The sequence below is a fragment of the Mauremys mutica genome, chromosome 20 (assembly GCF_020497125.1).
Source record: "Mauremys mutica isolate MM-2020 ecotype Southern chromosome 20, ASM2049712v1, whole genome shotgun sequence".
Lineage (NCBI taxonomy): Eukaryota > Metazoa > Chordata > Testudines > Geoemydidae > Mauremys > Mauremys mutica.
The window spans coordinates 3,645,271-3,662,239 of NC_059091.1; the positions used below are offsets into that span (position 1 = coordinate 3,645,271).

The 16,969-nt window shown below is 61.3% G+C and overlaps 1 protein-coding gene across 2 annotated transcripts; it reads right to left on the reverse strand.

The window, feature by feature from the left end:
* Window positions 1-684: 684 nt before the first annotated feature.
* NEMP1 (nuclear envelope integral membrane protein 1) lies at window positions 685-15,205 on the reverse strand. 2 transcript variants are annotated; one of them, XM_044995507.1, is made up of 9 exons: window positions 15,052-15,205; window positions 11,266-11,387; window positions 9,471-9,690; window positions 8,598-8,670; window positions 8,003-8,096; window positions 7,190-7,304; window positions 6,013-6,238; window positions 4,527-4,700; window positions 685-3,931 (listed from the first exon to the last, which is right to left on the reverse strand). In XM_044995507.1, exons 1-9 carry the CDS (start codon window positions 15,170-15,172, stop codon window positions 3,745-3,747), a joined length of 1,332 nt encoding a protein of 443 aa, XP_044851442.1. In that variant the 5' UTR covers window positions 15,173-15,205; the 3' UTR covers window positions 685-3,744. The 2 variants fall into 2 exon arrangements, with proteins under 2 accessions (XP_044851442.1, XP_044851443.1); XM_044995508.1 differs by lacking the exon at window positions 4,527-4,700.
* Window positions 15,206-16,969: the final 1,764 nt, after the last annotated feature.

Genomic DNA, 16,969 nt, shown 5'->3' on the forward strand with positions numbered 1-16,969 from the left:
GGGATTCAGGGCAGGGAGCGTTGCCCAGAATGTTCCCGTGCAGCGACTGAGCGTTTCGCCGGAGCTCCCCAGAGCAGGGTGCAGCGCCGGGGCCGGCCTAGGACAAGGTACACGGTGTTACTGATCACGCAGCAGCGCCCAAGGCTGGCCCCAGGCAGGCTCCCCCAGCTCCTGCTCCTTCCCCTGGCAGGGGCCCCCGAAACGCGCGGTAACCCCGTACGCTAAACCGGCAGGTCGGCTCTCGCGCGGAGCCAGCTGCGCAGCCCTGAACAGCAGCACAGGAGGGGAAAATGCTTCACCCGGGTTGAGCAGTACCTGGGGTTCTGCCTGGGAGCCAGGACTGCTCCCCTTGGTTCTGCCAGCACCTCTTAAACCCAATCTGGAGCCCCCCCTTCCTCCAGCCCCCGGCTGCCCCCCAACAGCTGTGCCACTGCCCCCACCCCTCCCCACTAGTCCAACTCCAGTTCCCCAGCTGTGACCCAGCCTCGGTGCCGAACCCTGGCAGCCAGAGCATTAACCTACTGGGCCGACTGCTTGGGGCAGGATAGGACAGCCGGGCGCTGTTATGGGATGGAAGGAAGTGGTTGTGCTAGAGACTGACAACAGCTTTGTCCAGCCTCCCCGCTGCTTCAAGCCGAACCGCCATTTCCACATCCCTGTTCCACACACACACACACACACGGCTACAAAAAACAAACTTTATTAAAAATCTGAACCTGCATTAACAACAGCGAGAAAAATAGACTCTGGGCGGCGGCAGGGCCGCTTGCGTGGGCTAACACTGAGAGCTGGCTTTCCGCAACAACAGGGAGCGGGCACAGCACCAAAAAGAAATATTTAAAATTAAACTGGGAATTACCCACCGCGGCTATAACCTCCGGCAGTTCCGCGGCTTATAGGCGCTGCCAAGACCGACGACCGCAGTGCACAGGCTTCTCCTGCAGACCACGGATGCCCCTCGAGTCTGATTATTTTGCAGCTGCGCCTGGCACGCCAACGAAAGCTGCTGCTCCGACATTGCTTCATGGGGAGCAGGCAGGATCCGGGCCCTGCAGGGAGCAGTGTCCGCAGAGAGGCCACTCGAGGGCAGTTATTGCTCAGATAGTTGCATAGAGAATGAGGAGCATCCCCCCACATTTGTGCTTGAGGCCTGGCCCACACGCCAGGCCAGCCAGGCCCACACACCTTTCAGAGCTAGAAGTGGTGGACAGGACGGGCCATCCGGGCCAGCTGCGGCCTACTCCACCTACGGCAGGTGACCAGCCGGCCGGCCTTGCCCCCTCCCGCCAGCGCCACAGGGTTAACTGAGGCCTGGGGCCCTCTGCCCGGCGCTCCTGTACCCGCCCAGTTCCACACCGGCCTGGGCCCTTCCACGTTCGCTCTGGCTCCCGACCAGGCACTTTGCATAGTCACACAAGCCCCACACGGGGCCATTGTCACGCAGTGAACCCGCATCAGCTGAGACAGGGCAGTTCTGCCCAGCCGCTTTCTGCACCGGCTCAGGCACAAGCAGCCTGCAGGCTTTCGGGGTTCAGCTGGAGGCCACTTAAAGGGGCCTGATTTGGGAGTCTGACTCCTTTGGGGGTGGCAGGTTGGACCCCCCCCCCTCACTAGTTTGACCATTTAGCGCAGCCCGGGTTTAGCGGGTCTCTCCCCCAGGCCCAAGCGGCCCCTCGAGCGCATCACTGCGAGCGACGACACTCGGGGCTGGCAGCTCCCGTCGCTACGTTTACTGAGAGAAGCTTCTTGGAAATAACGAGAGAACTCTGCGGCCAGGGGTTTCAAAGCAGCAATCCTGGGGAGACTTTCAGCAGTGCCCAATGGACTTAGGCGCATGAGCCCCGTTTGAATGAATGGGATTTGTGCGCCTAAATCACTTGGGTAACATCAGACTCCCACCCTTAGCCCCACCGCTCCCATTAACCGCACCGGGAAGCGAGTGTCCGAATGGGCTAGGCAGGATCTCCAGCGTTACCGCACACGGCCAACTCCCGGCCCCCTCGGGTCAGAGCTCTGTTCCATCCACCCGAGGGCTCGGGTGCAGCCCCCCACAGCCGGATCCGGAGAGAGCTAATCCCCATAGCCAGCCCCTCAGGCCTGAGTTCAGGGACGTGCCCTTTCCCAGGGCAGCCAAGCCCCCCTGGGCTTCCTGCCCCCCACGGAGCTCAGGCTCCCCCCTGCACGCAGGAAACGCAGCTGGCAGGGCAGTGCCTGCTCAGGGGATGGAAGCAGCGCAGGCAGGTGGAGGGCTGGGGGGAGCGTCCCAGGCCACCCGGCTGCTTGCTGCCAGGTTAGAGGGGACGTGGAGCTGAACCAGAGGCTGTGGGGGACACGGACCCCTCGCCGGGCACCGCATTAGCACGGGACGCCCTAGGCAGAGAAGGCTGAGAGGGTGGGGCCTGGAACAGGGGCTGAGGGGGTAGAGACGGGGGCACGAAGCAGTTAAAACGTCTCTGACTGTGGAGCGCTGTGGACGTAAGTAAATGAACCACAAACAAAGCAGGTGAGCAGGAACCATTCAAACCCACAGATCCTGAAGCCCAGGGTTTTCCCACCTCCACAGGGAGCCGCTCAAAGGTGCTCCTCCGGTCTCTCTGGTGTTAGGAAGCCGTTCCTGCCCCCCCCCAACCCATTACTGATGGGGGGGCGCTGGCAGGGGAACAGGAAGTCAGCTGCCCGGCACGCACCTGTCAGCACAGCAGGTCCAAAGTTCTCCTCTTGTGCAAACAAACCCGGCTCCCAGCAGGAGGAGGAAGAGATCACATTGCTGTCCCGGGCAGCCCTCTCCCCACCCGCCCCCACGCCTGCCTGCAACCCGGCTCCCGCCCCGGCTCTCAGCAGGCTGAGCCTGGCTGCTCTGACAGCCAGCAGGGGGCAGCAGTCCAGGAGCCGTGGCCACAGGACGGGGAGGTGGGGGCAGGGGCCAGTGGAAAGGGGGGTTATTTTTCCTGCTGGGGGCAGGATGCACAGAGAGAAGGGGCTGGGCTCAGCTCAGCACCCGAGGGGGGACCCCTGCGCCCCAGGAAAGCCACCCTGCTACGGGCAGGGGGCCGAGCGCTCCTGCAGCCACTGGGCGTGGCAGCTGCTCTTCTGCCATCACCCGGGCGCCGCCCGCCTCCCGCGCCGCTGAGCCCCAGGGGAGCGGGAGAATGAAATTGTCTCCGTGGCTGCCAGCAGGAGGAGACGGGCCAATTCCCCCAGCTTTATGGGAGGTACCACACAGGCCTGTGCAGAACCCTCCTGCCCCCCAGAGACCCTGCCCGGGTTCAGGACAGCCGGGGGGGGGGGGGGGGGTTCCCAGTCCAACTGAAGTCAGGCTGGGGGCAGCTCAGACAAGCTCCACTGGCAGGCTGCGAAGCGCCGTGTGGATTCCTCAGACGGGAAGTGCCCCCAGAACACCCCTTCCCCGCCCCACACATCCTTCGGCGTCTCCCCCGCTGCGGAAAGCCGGGAAGAGGACAAATGCCGTGCAGCCGGGAGAGGGACCAGGTCTGGTGCCAGCCAGAGGGCAAAGCGCTGCCAGGTCAGATGGGTGGAGTTCAATCCCCTGGCTGCCCATGTCACCGGGTCCAGCAGGAGGCGCTGCCAGCCTGGCTGGCTCTGGTGCACTCGCACGGACAGACAGTGCTTTACACACACGCGCGCGCGCGTGCGCTCACGGGGGCGCTCTGAGAGCAGCGATTGTACCCCACGCCAGCAGGACGCTGCCGCAGCTCCACCGCCAAATCCGGCCGCACGGCTCCCTCACTCGAAGCCCAGGTGGTTCTGGGACACGGAGAAGCCGGCGCGACCCTCCCCTTCGAAGGAGTCGTCTTCGTCTTCCTCAAAGAGCTGGTCCTCCACGAAGGAGCCCCCCAGGCCGTACTCCTGCTCGTGGACGGAGACCTCGTTCGGGGTGAGGTGGGAGGCGCCACCCACAAAGTCGGCGAACCTGGAAATTAACGAGGATGGGGAACAATTAACTTCCACTGTGGGAAGACAGGATACTGGGCTAGACGGACCATAGGCCTGACCCAGTGTGGCCATTATGTCCCTTAAAGGTTCCACACACCATTAAGCCTCAACCCCCCACAGGGGAAATATTAACCCCATGGGGAAACTGAGGCACGAGGCGGGGGAGCGATCGGCCTGAGGTCACACAGAGCTGGGACTAGAACTGGAGAGTCCTGCCTTGCTGTCCCAGCCACCAGCGCAGCCCAGCCCACTAGGGTGGCTTAGGCATGAGGCCAGGCCAGCCAGCCAGCCTCTGGGCCCTGCTAACATGCCTGAACGATGCTAGCCGGGGATAGCACCGTCAGGACGTAGCCTACTGGGGCTGGGAACTGCCAGGTGGAGTTTTTACAGCCCTGGCAGGTACGGCGCTTAGCTGCAGGCTGCCCTGCTGGAAGAGTACAGATTGCCACAGCGAGAGCGTAGCCAGCCCTGCCCCACGGCCGTGCCAGGCACTCCCCTGGATGCGTGCAGAGCCATGTCCCCCCGGCAGCGGGCACCGTAAGGGGGTTGCCGGCAGCCCCAGGGCGTTTTACCTCTTCGGAGCCTGGATGCGGGAAACCACAGTCCAGGCGGAGAACTCTGGGCTGCTGCAGTATCCGCGCAGCTCCTCCAGGGCCCTGCGTGTCTCCACCTCCCCCTGGAGCCGGTACTCCTCTTCGGTCAGCAGGCGAGGGGGGCTCGGCTTCGCTGTGGCTTTCTGCACCTTCCTGCCAGCAGAGCAGCGGCGTTAGCAGCAGTTCCCCGCCTCGAGTTCCCGCTCAGGCCCTACGGAGAGCTGCTGGAGCCTCTGCCGGGTCCGCGCTCAGGGCTGGGGGGACGCCTGAGGAGCGAGCAGCCGGGTGCGGAAGTTACCGGCTGGGATCCGCTGGCCTGGGCTAGAGGCGCCGAATGGACCTACAGAGCTATCTGCCCCCCTGTTTAACTCTGCCGAGCCCCGTCTGGGAGCCGGCTTCCCCACCGGCACCAGAGGCGAGAGCTGGTCACGGCTCCCCCAAGAGGGGTGACCCCATCCTGCCCCAGAATACAGAGAAACCCCAGACAGCAGCCAGAAAATTCAGCTCTTAAAGACCAGCATCCATCACCAAGCAGGTGTTGGCGCCACGCAGTGGCCAGGTTGGGTATGACCGTTTAGCCGAGGCCATAAAGCAGGCGTCGGCCACCTTTCAGCAGAGCTGGGCCGAGCACTCTGAGTTAAGGCTCCGTGTGCCAGTCACACATTTTAGCGTTTTTAGAAGGTCTCTTTCTCTAAGTCTATAATATAGAACTCAACGATTGTCGTATGTAAAGTCAATAAGGTTTTTAAAAGGTTTAAGAAGCTTCATTTAAAATTAAATTAAAACGCAGAGCCCCCCGGGCCGGTGGCCAGGCCCCGGGCCGTGTGAGTGCCACTGAGAATCAGCTCGTGCGTCCCCTTCGGCACACGCGCCATAGGCTGCCTACCCCTGCCATAAGGTCTAACCCTGCTCCTCCCCCTTGGGAGCAGAGCCAGGCCCACGCCAGGCGCCAGCAAAGGAAGCAGGTGCTTGGGGCGGCACCTCCGGGTCTTCGGCAGGAATTCAGCGGCAGGCCCCTCAGTCCCTCTCTTCCTCTTCGAGCGGCCGCCCAAGTGCCGCCGATCGGCCTTTGGGGGTTTTTGCCGCTTGGGGCAGCAGAAGACCTGGAGCTGGCCCTGCACCGGGCACCTCAGAAAATCCTGCCCTTGGCCAGAGACCCCTCCGGTAAAGGCCAACGATGAACGTCCAAGCACGAGCGGCTGGCCCCCGGGCTCAGGTTTCATGCAGCCGATCCCCCCCCCCTCCCTCCCCACCCCCCGCATCAGCCAAAACCAGGCTGCGGCTCCGGCTTGGGAACTCCCTTCTTAGGCAAACGCACCTGGGGCCCTGCATCCCCTACTGTCATTCAGCCACTCTAGAGCATGCAAGCTTAGCGCGGCCGCGCCGTTAACGGAGCCAGTCGGCTCCTTAGCCTGGGCCTGACTCCTTCCGCGTGACCCTTCGCTGCCCGGAGCTGTGGGCTCACCTGTAAGTGGCACAGAGCCACTGGACGGGGTACTCCAGGTTCTTGGTGCAGACGGCAATGGCGATCAGCGCCAGGGCGATGGGCCGGATTTGGATCCCCACGTACATGAGCAGCAGGCCCAGGAGCTGCAGGCTCCACGTCAGCAGGTTGATGTTGCGTTCGTTCTCCAGCGGGCCGTACCGGTAGCACACGGCGAAGCTGGCAAAACCCACCAGCAGCATGTAGCCTGGGAGAGGGCAGAGAGCAGGTGCGAGGGATTTCAATGGGAGCTGCTACGAACAGGACGGACGCCCGGGACCTCCACCTTCCTTTGTGCCCAGGGTCCCTCACAGACTCATCAGCAAGTTCACGGCCAGGCCCCCTGTGAAATCAGCCAGGAATGCCCCACGCCTGCCCCCTAGAACGAGGATTGCACGGAGCAGGCGGGGGAGGGAGCATCCTGACTGCTGGTGCGGCCCATGCAGCATGCACCACGTAACCGCTCCTTCCCCGTCCCTTGTGCCGCCGGCGTCACTGCAGGGGGGGAGCATCCTGACCGCTGGTGCAGCCCATGCACCATGTAACCGCTTCTTCCTCGTCCCTTGTGCTGCCGGCGTCACTGCAGGGAGGGAGCATCCTGACCGCTGGTGCAGCCCATGCAGCATGCACCACGTAACCGCTCCTTCCCCGTCCCTTGTGCCGCCGGCGTCACTGCAGGGGGGGAGCATCCTGACCGCTGGTGCAGCCCATGCAGCATGCACCACGTAACCGCTCCTTCCCCGTCCCTTGTGCCGCCGGCGTCACTGCAGGGGGGGAGCATCCTGACCGCTGGTGCAGCCCATGCAGCATGCACCACGTAACCGCTCCTTCCCCGTCCCTTGTGCCGCCGGTGTCACTGATCCTACAATCCCGGGTCCCTTCCTGGTCCAATGACTCTAAATCCTATTTGGACAGGGGCTGCTCAGCTCCGGTGGCTAAGCTGGGCTGATGTGCAGCAGTAAAATCCAAGGTGCAGCTCAGCCAGCCCCCAGCCCCCTCCTCCCACCACCCTTCCCAGAAGCGGCCGCCGGCAGCTGACCAAGACCCCCGTTGGCAGCCGCGCAGAAGGGAGACGGGCGTGGAAGTCCCAGCCTCTCCCACGCCACCGGCATACAAACAGGCGACCCTGCCTCTGCGTTAGGCGCCGAGACGCACTCACCCAGCAGGTATTGCCAGTAGGATTTGCAGATCTCTTGCAAGTTTCTGAAGACCAGCTGGATGAGGTAGAGGGAGAAGGACCAGCCTCCCACTAGGACGAAGTAGATGGGACTTTTCTAGGGCAGATGGAAAGAGGTGAGAACAAGACAGGTGCTTCCACGTGCCTGCTCGAGCCGAACGGCTGCTGGCTGACGTTCACCCCAGGGAAAGACTGTCTGCTACACAGGACCTATGTCAAGGGGCAGCGGAGCCTAGTGGGGCAGGTACCCGCCCCCTGCCTGGGTTCTGTTCCCAGGTCTGGCACGTGACCTGGAGCAGGTGGCTCTGTTCCTCGGCCTTTCCCCACCCACGGCCGCAGACTCTGCCTGTCGCTCGCTGTGCAGCGGCAAGGGGGCCCTGATCTCAGCTGGGCACTGCCCTGCGTGAGCCAGGCCATGTGGGTGTGCTCCTGACCCATCCCCTCCACAAACAGCCGCCAGCTCCCCCGACACCCAGAGCACCTCCACGCTGGGGGGGGCGGGATCTTAGCACTTAGAGCTGCTACCGGCTGTGCGAGCTGCAGCCCAGCAGGACGGTTTAAACCACCGTCTAACCTTGCTCAGAGCGGGGGTTAGACACCCGAACCACCCTACCCCAGCACTCCTGCCTCTGGCACCCCCCAGCACAGACCGGACCCGAGAGCCTCAGGGGGCGGGAGCTCGTAACCAGATTCCCAAGTTCCAGCAGTTCGGCGCGGTCCTTGAACCAGCCGGTCACCGAGTGGTCAGTTCCGGCTCCGTAGCGCCCGATTCCCAGACCAGAACCGCAGCCTCACCTTGGGCATCACCTTGGCCATCACGTAGATGAGGATCAGCAGCGAGGCCAGCACCCCGATGCTTATCCCAGCCGAGTAGTGGAAGAGCTGACTCCTGCGGAGAGCACGCAGGGCGGGTGAGCTCGAGAGACGTCCGCCCGCCCGCACACAGCGCGACCAGAGCTTCCGGCCGACACATGCGGGACAGCAGGAAGCCAACGCGCCGGCTGCCTCGGGCTCGTTAAAAGGGAGCTCGGGTGGCGTCTTGGTAAGAGGGCCCTGCACAAAGCCAAGCTCCGTGGAGCGACAGGCCTGAGCCAAGGGGAGCTACAGTGCTGGGAGATGATCTCCCTGATTTAACTGCCGGGACACCAGGCCACAGCCTGCGAGCCGGCAGGCAGCCAACCAGCTGCGGATGTTGGCAGCCCTGGGTTTACACAGCTATTGAGGGCGGGGCAAGGTTGGGGCAGGCACCGCTCCGAGATGCCCTGCTGCACCTGGGCACATTTCCTGCATGTGGCCCAGCCCATTACCACAGAGACTGGGGTGATCGCGCGCGCAGGACGGCAGGTACAGCATACGCAGGGGTCTGGTCTTCCAGCACGGGGCGACCCACCTGCTCAGTAAATCCCCGGAGAAAAACAGGAGCAGGCCCAGGAAGGAAACCAGGCAGAGCTTGGGGTCAAACCCTAAGAGAGACAAGACGGTATCAGAGAAGCCCCCAACCTGGTTACTTTGAGCTGATCCCACATGACAACATGGCCTGGTCCCAGCAGTCCGTGGGGAGCGGCTGGGACATACCCAGCACGATGTACGGAGGCAGCCCCCCGAGCTGGATATGCCTGGACGTGGGGCAAATGGAGCCTGTCTCAGTATAAATGGCCCCAAGGCCCAGACGCTGCTCTAAACCTGGTGAATCTCAGCCCAAGGATTCTAACCCGGCTTTGCTGTGGGTGGCACCAAACTGCCCCGGGGCTGGAGGAAACGGATGGAGGAAACTGCCCCCGCTTCCCTTCCAGAGGCGTATACAGCCCACGTTGGGTGAGTGCTTCTCTCCCGCCCCCAAGCAAAGAAGGAACATCAGACCGAGGGCTAACGTGCTGTGATGCCCCATACCAGACACCTGGTACCACCACGACTCCGTTCTAGGCCCGAAGCAGCTGGACCAAGCTCCCAGCAGAGTTGGGTGCCACCACCTGTCCCCACCACCTGCCTGTTTTTAAAGCTTCTGCTCAGCTCTCCTCCATTTCCCCCAAAGGGCAGTTTCAGGGCACTCACCCCGACACCCCCGTGGGAGACTAGCTGGGGTCTTCGAAACAAGGTGGCATCCAGCAAAGCCCAGGCAGGCAATGGCCAGGCAAACCTAACCCCGCGCTGCGGATGGAGCAGGGGCAGCACACGCTGAGCTAAGCAGCAGGAACTGCACTGCCTTCCCTGAGCAGGCCCACGAAGCCCCGAGTGGGGCAGCCCGACCCCCAGTACGGCTTACAGCGGAGGAGGACGACGCTGTAGGTGGTGTTTGGTTCCGGCAGCTCTATTTTCAGGCAGGTTTTCTGGCTGTAGAGATCCACAGGGATGTAGGTGTCGTTCAGCTTCTCTCTGAAGAAGGCGAAGACGAAGTTCCACATGTTGAATTCCTCCAGCTCTTTCAGCTTCTCCTCGTTTTCCACCTGGGTGACACGGATCATCTTGTTGCTGACGACTCGGATCTGCGGACGGGAGAGAAGAGGGACTCGCACACCCACGCTGCACTGCAGGGGTGGACACAACGGGGTCTTTCACTACGCCAGCGCGCGAGGGAGACACAACTAGATGGGGGATCAGAGCTGTGCAGCTCCCGGCTAAAGATCTATTGCTTAGCCACTTTGTGAAGTGCTTCACATACGTCAGCGCGCAGAACCTGGGGCAGGTGCGTTCCCTTCCCTGATCTGTGGCCTCAGGAGAACGAAATCACTGCTCATCTGGTGGGAGCGCCAGAAGAGGTGGTCTCGGAAACGCTATTAGAGATACAGGGTAACGTTCCCAAACTCACCAAAGCGACAATCAGCAGTTTGATAGCTTTATGGAACGAGTTACCAGACCCATGGCTCTCTGACGCGATTCCTTCCCCCACCTCCGGTCGGAAGAGGCTGATGCGAACAACAGCGCCACGGATCTCAACAGACTGAGAAACCGTGACACGAAGTGTCCTGACAGACGCTTGCCACTTCTGCCAACGTTAGACGCAGCCTCGGGGCAGCCGCTGGGAGAAGCTAGGACAGCGTCTGCCCGCTGTGGCGGGGGAGATCAGGGTGACAAGAGGTGGCGGGGGAGGAACAGCCCTGCAGTGATGTCTGACGAAGTCTCGGGTCTGAACACCAGCCCTTTGAGAGTCCTCCCCATGCCTGCCGCCAACCAGCAGTTCCTCTCCTTTTTCCTACCCTGAGTCGTCCCCGGGGCTCCTTTGCCTGACGAGCAGCAGGGGGACGCTACCTTGTGCCTACGTCTGACGCGGCTGGAAACAGGCGCCTTACTGCTGTCAGCAATGTCCCCTTTCGCCAGCGACTTGGGGGGCTTCCCCACCAGAAAACACTCACCTGCAGAGGCTTTCTCCCAGTTTCCAGCTGACACCCGGAGAGCCTAAGTGACTTGCTCCAGGCCACACGAATGAGCAGCAGGCCAGGGGAGGAGAGAGAATCCTGAACTCCTGATGCTCAGTCCATTGTTCTAACAGATGCATGACACTTCCTCCCAATGCTGGGAATAGAACCCAGGAGTCCTGCAACCAAGCCTGGTGGCTCTAACCGCCGCAACACGTTCCTAGGACAACGGTGGTCGTCCTTTGGCCTTATTGTGCTCGCACCTGCCTATGCAGCCCCTAGCACATTGCGGCTGCTAACCTCACAAGCCACAGGAGGAGAAGGGAAGGCACAGCTGGGACTGGCCCAGCAGCAGGAGCACTCAGACACGGGGAGGGGTCCAAGCAAGAAGTTTCTATCCCAGGGACCGCCCACGCCACAAGGGGAGGCGATAAAGAGACAAGGGAGTTTGGTCTAGGGTGACCAGACAGCAAGTGTAAAAAATCGTGGGGAGTAATAGGTGACTATAGAAGAAAAAGGCCCCTAAAAATCGGGACATCTGGTCACCCTAGTTTGGTCTGAGAGGTTCTTTCGCTGGTTCATAAAAACCCAACAAAGCCTCTTTCATTCGGACTCTCGGCTTGAATGCAAACGCTGGGGGCGGGGGCGGCAGCGAGATGCAGACCTGGCTTCGCAGCAGCAGGCAAAGCGGGCGCCCGTTCCTACCTGCATCCGGGTCCAGATGTCGTGCCATTTCGGGGTCTCCGGGTTGGTGTAGCAGAACGGCTGCGGGAACGCCAGATGGTGCACGTTCCCTTCTTCGAGTTGGATCACCGGCTTCTTGGCCTCTTCATTAGACAGGGGAGAGGGACAAGAAAGGATTTAGTAACAAACCAGACCCGATGCATCTGTTCCCACCTGTGTCCGGAAGCGAGCCCCACACGGACTACGAGGCGAATCTGTCCTGTGTCCGGCACCAAGACACGGTGTGTGTGTTTCCCTTTCACTTTGTTTAAAAGAACTGGGTGTTCATTTTGATATCAATTCAATTGATTTCACTGGGTCCCCTGCCCCAACCTTCAGCTTCCCTCATCAGGGTGCACCAGAGGGTTTGGCATTTATAACGGGTGGCCCCTGGGAAGGGGTCTGAGATCAGGAGACGGGCACTGAAGCTGGGTGTTTGGGCTCAAAGTTGCTGGGCTGGAGTTTCCGGCTGCCTACAGACTCAGGAAGGCATCCCAGCACTTCCCACTCCACTCATGTCGGTGCAGGTTTTCTTCACACTCGCCAGGGACAGAAACAACCGTGGGTGGCTTGTTTTTAAGGGGAGACATCGAACCTAGAGAACGTTCCCGCAAGCAACAGGTGGATGCCATGGCAAGGACTGCAGCCCAGGACTCAGGCAGGGAGTTCTCTGGGAGTGATTCTGTTTAAACCTTTCCCCCGAGACTAGGGATCGGGCACTCGGTCGTACCACCAGCACCAACCAAGCTGCCCTGGGAAGGCCGAGGTGGAGGGAACCACCAGCCAGGGACTAACTGCATGGAGCCTTCCTAAAACATGAGCTTGAGTCTAAGCTCGTAGTGCAGCTCCACTGACTTCTGTGCAATTTCTCCTGATTTACCCCAACACGACAGGAGGATCAGGGCCAATGTGCATCCCACACAGACCTCATAAGAATGGCCATCGTGGGCCAGATCAGTGGTCCACTTAGCCCTGTATCCTGCCTCCCAGTGGCCATCTGAACAGGGTTGGGATTTGGGAGTAGCCCCACATTTTCCCCCAGTAGCACCGAGCCTGGTGTTCCTTGGCCCTCCACTTGTGTTGGAAGCAGCTCTGCGAGAAGCAGCCCTGGGGGAATTCATTCAGCAACCACATCGGGGAGAGAAAGTCAGAGTTTAAGGCCAGAAGGGACCAATGGGGCATCTCTTGCCTAACACAGACCCTAACCTCCCCATATTAGTTCCTGCTTCAGGTCCAATGTCTGTGGCTGAAGGAGAACGTGTGCGGGGGAGGAGGAATCCCCTATTTATGCCAGCACTGAGTCCTATAACTTGTGAGGTGAACTAAGGACCCTTTTCACTCAGCTGGGGGAAGGAAACACTCATCTTCAGCTTCGCTCCTGGATCAAGGCCAGATTTAGCTTCATAGTCAACTACAGCCATAGACCGTGCCTCAGTTTACCTTCTCTGTCATAATGCAGCACTAGGTAGAGGATGGCGGCAGAAGCCTACTGGAGTTCTGATCAGCTAAGAGGGCGGCCATTATTTTTGGTCACTATTCGTAGCTTTGGTCATTTAAAAGATATTCCGTTGAACTCCTCCTGTTTTATAACTGGCTCGGCATCTGTTAAGTGCTTCTGCAAGGAGACAGTCTCTCCTCTAGCCTTCTTAGGAAAAAGCCAAACCCCAGGCTTTCACCGATGCATGCGTGTGTTGTGAAGAGGCTCCCGAGAGTCTATTCTCAACAGGCGCACGCGTCTCCCACGGAGATGGCTCAGGCGTATAGATTCACTGCAGAGAGTGGGTGTTTGAGTAATGCTGTGTGACTTTAAACTATTTACCAACGTTCTTAAGTTCATAGAAAAGTGTTATTCCCCAAGCGGAGAGACATTAGACGAAGTAAAAAAAAAAAAACCATTAAGCTACCTCCAACTTTAGTAGGGAAAGAACGTGACTGACATTAAACATCACTATGCTACAGTCACTAAGTTGTGTGACCAGACAGCGTGTGCTGCTCACAAGGATTAGTGGGTATTTGTTGACCCTTGGTGCTAGGCACAGCTCTGTTCACACTGAACAAGGCACCTTTCACACAGCCCAATTCTTAGCAGAGGAACAGTACGTGCCTAGCCGGAGGGCAGTCACCATAGTACATCCCTAGGGGTTAAGAACAATACCACGCCCGTCTAGAACACTTTCCATCCACAGATCTCAAAGCACTTTACAAATGAGGCACGGAGCAGGGACGTGACTTGCCCGAGCTCACCCAAAAGGCCAGTGGCAGAAACAGGTCTCCAAGGCCCAGCCAATGCCCTACCCACTAGTTCACACTGTCTCCCGAGTGACATTTTTGGTGTTTCCAATCAGATACCCTACACCCAGGGTGGCCAACCTGTGGCTCTGAAGAGCCGCATGTGGCTCCAGAAGTTAATATGTGGCTCCTTGTCTAGGCACCGACTCCGGGGCCAGAGCTACAGGCACCAACTTTCCAATGTGCCCACCCTGCACAGAGACGAATCAATCAGTTCGTATGGAGAGGGGATGCAGCCAGCTAGACGGGGTTATCGGATACTTGCACTATGGTGGCACCCCAAGGGGACCTGGTCGGGATTATGGTTTGATTGCACAGTGTGCTGGGCACCCATGTGGGGAGGCCCCCTGCCTCCTCACCAGTGCCAACATGCCCCCATCCTCTCCTACCCGGCCTCATTCCCATCCCCCGAGTCCCTGCGCCGAGGAGCTCACAAGATTCACTTGGAATCGAGGCATTTGAAAAGGTGCATCTGATTCCCCAGACTCTGCTGTGATCCTGCCAGCACCCCACCCAGCCCCAGGCCGCCTCCCAGCACCCTCATGCCCTGTCTCAACCCCCAACCCTACACCGCCTGCCAGTGCCCACCTGCCCTGCCAGCCTCCCACCCCAAATCCCTGGAGGTTCACAGTCTCACTAATTTGGGTCCACCGCCCATAAGTCACTGCTCACGAGCCCGAAAGAACAGCCTGGGGGGGGAGGGGCAGCGAGTGGCAGAGGAAGGTGATAATTTAACACAGCAGCAGGCAACCTCCCCACTCGCCAACACCCCACTCCGGGTGCCCTCACGAAAAGCCCCCCCGCCCCACTCCCAGCTCCCCAACACGTGCCACTCCCACACCCTGACGCCGGGCCTCCCTGGGGTCCCATCCATCCCCCCAGTACCTGCCTCCCCTCCCTGCCTCACACTCCAAGTCCCAGCCCCCCCGGTCCCTGTTCCCCAGTACCTGGACCCCCCACACCTCCAGGTCCCTGCCCCTCATCTCTGCCCCACCCCAGTACCTGCCCCCGCCCAGCCCCCCAGTACCTGCCTCCCCTCCCTGCCTCACACTCCAAGTCCCAGCCCCCCCGGTCCCTGCCCCTCCCCCAGGCCCCTGCCCCCCACCTGGCTCCCAGCCCCCACCCCCCCCACACACCTCCAGGCCCCTGCCCCTCATCTCTGCCCCACCCGGCTCCAAGCCCCATGTGCCCTGCACCCCCCACCCCTGCCCCTCCCACGTCCCTGCCCCACCCCCCATCTCTGCCCCTCCGCAGGTCTCACCCCCCTGTGCCTGCACCGCCCACCCCGGGTCCCTTGGGGTGTCCCCCCCAGTATTCCAGTCCCAGCCCCCCCACCCCTGCCCCACCCCGGGTCCCAGCCCCCCACCAGCCCCGCCCCCCAGTCCCTGCCCCACCGCGGTACCTGCCCCCCCCGGTCTCCCCGCCCCCCAGGCCCCGCCCCCGCCCCCGGCCCCGCCCGGCTCACGGCGCCCCCGGTACCTGCGTCCCCCGCCAGCAGCAGCAGCAGCAGCACCAGGGTCCCCAGGAGCCGCCGCCGCCCCGGGGCTGGTTTCATCCCTCCCGCCATGGCCGCGCCGCGCACTTCCGCTCGCGCCGTCATCAGCCCTCCCTAGCAACCAGGGGGACGGGCGGGCCGCGGGCCTATGGGCGCCCGCGTCTGGAGTGACGTAAATCCCCGCGCCCTAGCAACCGCGCTGGCCGACAGCCCTCCTCAGCCTATCAGAGAGCGGTTCAGGTCTCGCCCACGCCCAGCTTCCGCCTAGCTCCGACTGACAAGCTAGACAGCCTATCATAGGACAGCTCAGCCCCATAGTCACCCTTAGACCGGCCCTCGGTAACCAACCAGTCCCATGGTAACTCTTAGACCCGCCCCCTAGCAACTACGGTGACTGACAGCTTCCCCAGTATATCAGAATACAATACAGCCCACACACTAGCAACCGGGCTGATTGACAGGCCGCGCCACCTATCACGAGATGTCTTTGCCCCATAGCTACGTTGGACTCATGGCTGTACCAACCAATCGTAGGGTCCGCGGGGCGGGGCTGGATTGTTATTGTAGGGTCCCTCGTGGGGGGAGGGGCTGGGGCTGTGTTGTTATTGCAGGGTTTCTCCTAGGAGGAGGGGCGGTTGTTATTGCAGGATCCCTTGTGGAGGGAGGGGCTGGGTTATTACTGTAGGGTCCCTTGTGGAGGGAGGGGCTGGGTTGTTATTGTAGGGTCCCTCCTGGGGGGAGGGGCTGGGTTGTTATTGTAGGGTCCCTCCTGGGGGGAGGGGCTGGGTTGTTATTGTAGCGGCTCTTGCATCAACCACCTGTGACCACAACGCCCCCTTTTCCAAGTCCTTCCACCTCCTGCCTGTGCTTCACTGCCCTGGGGGCAAGCGACTCTCCCCCCGCCCCCCCGCTCAGAGCCCTGCCCCTCCCTGTCCACCCTGCTCTGCCAGCAGCCCCAGCCTTGTCCGCCTGCCCGCTGCTCACACAACCCTCCCCGTGCCATCTCCCAGGCTACCCCACGGGCACGGCGCGCCCGCCTTGAAACCGCCCCTTTGCGCCGCTACGAGCCCCCCCGGGGCTGTGACGCCTGCAAGGAATCAGCCAGCGGGTGCTGGCGCAAGTGGGCTCTTCCTCCATCTCTTTGTGAGTCGCTATATATAGCATGACAATTGCAGCTATTAATACAGCCATTGCATCCCATTGAATGCCCCCCTTCCTCCCAGGCACCCGGCACAGCCCACCTGGCTCCGGCAGCCCCCGACCCGGCAAGCCCACGCATGCCAAGCTCCGTGCACGGGCGCACACGTGTCAGTAGGAGCAGGGCCTAAGCTAATCAGCACGGGCACCGTGGACTGGACACCTGAGTTCTATTCCTGTGACCCTGGGCAGGTCCTTCCCCCCCTGTGCCTCAGTTTCCCCTTTTTTTCCTGGTCTCTTAATGTGTGTCTTCCCTGTGCTCAGACAGTGCCTAACCTACTAGGGCTCTGTCCCTGACTGTGGCCTCTGGACACTGCCGACGGCTGCCAAATAATAAAGAAATCAGCCCAGTAGATCAAAGCAGGGGCCGACTTCTCCCCAGTCCCGCTCCCTTTTGCTCTGGCTCACGGTTCTCTCCCAGCCTTTAATGGAGTCCCAGAGGCCAGGAGCTTCTCTGACAATATCCCCAGCTCGCCACGCTGCGTGTGGGTGGGCGGATGTGAAGCCTGAAAGGAGCTGAACAGCGAGCCTCCGGCTGCATTCGCCCCCAGCTGCAAACGCTGCTGAGGTCATCGGACTTAGATCGAGGGGGTGGGGTGGGCTTCGGCCCCTTGAAAAGCAGAGGAAGCCGGCGTCTCTGTACCCCCAAAGCGGGGCAGCCGGCTCGATTTCCAGCACGAGCTGCGAAGTCCCCTGCGGCCAGGA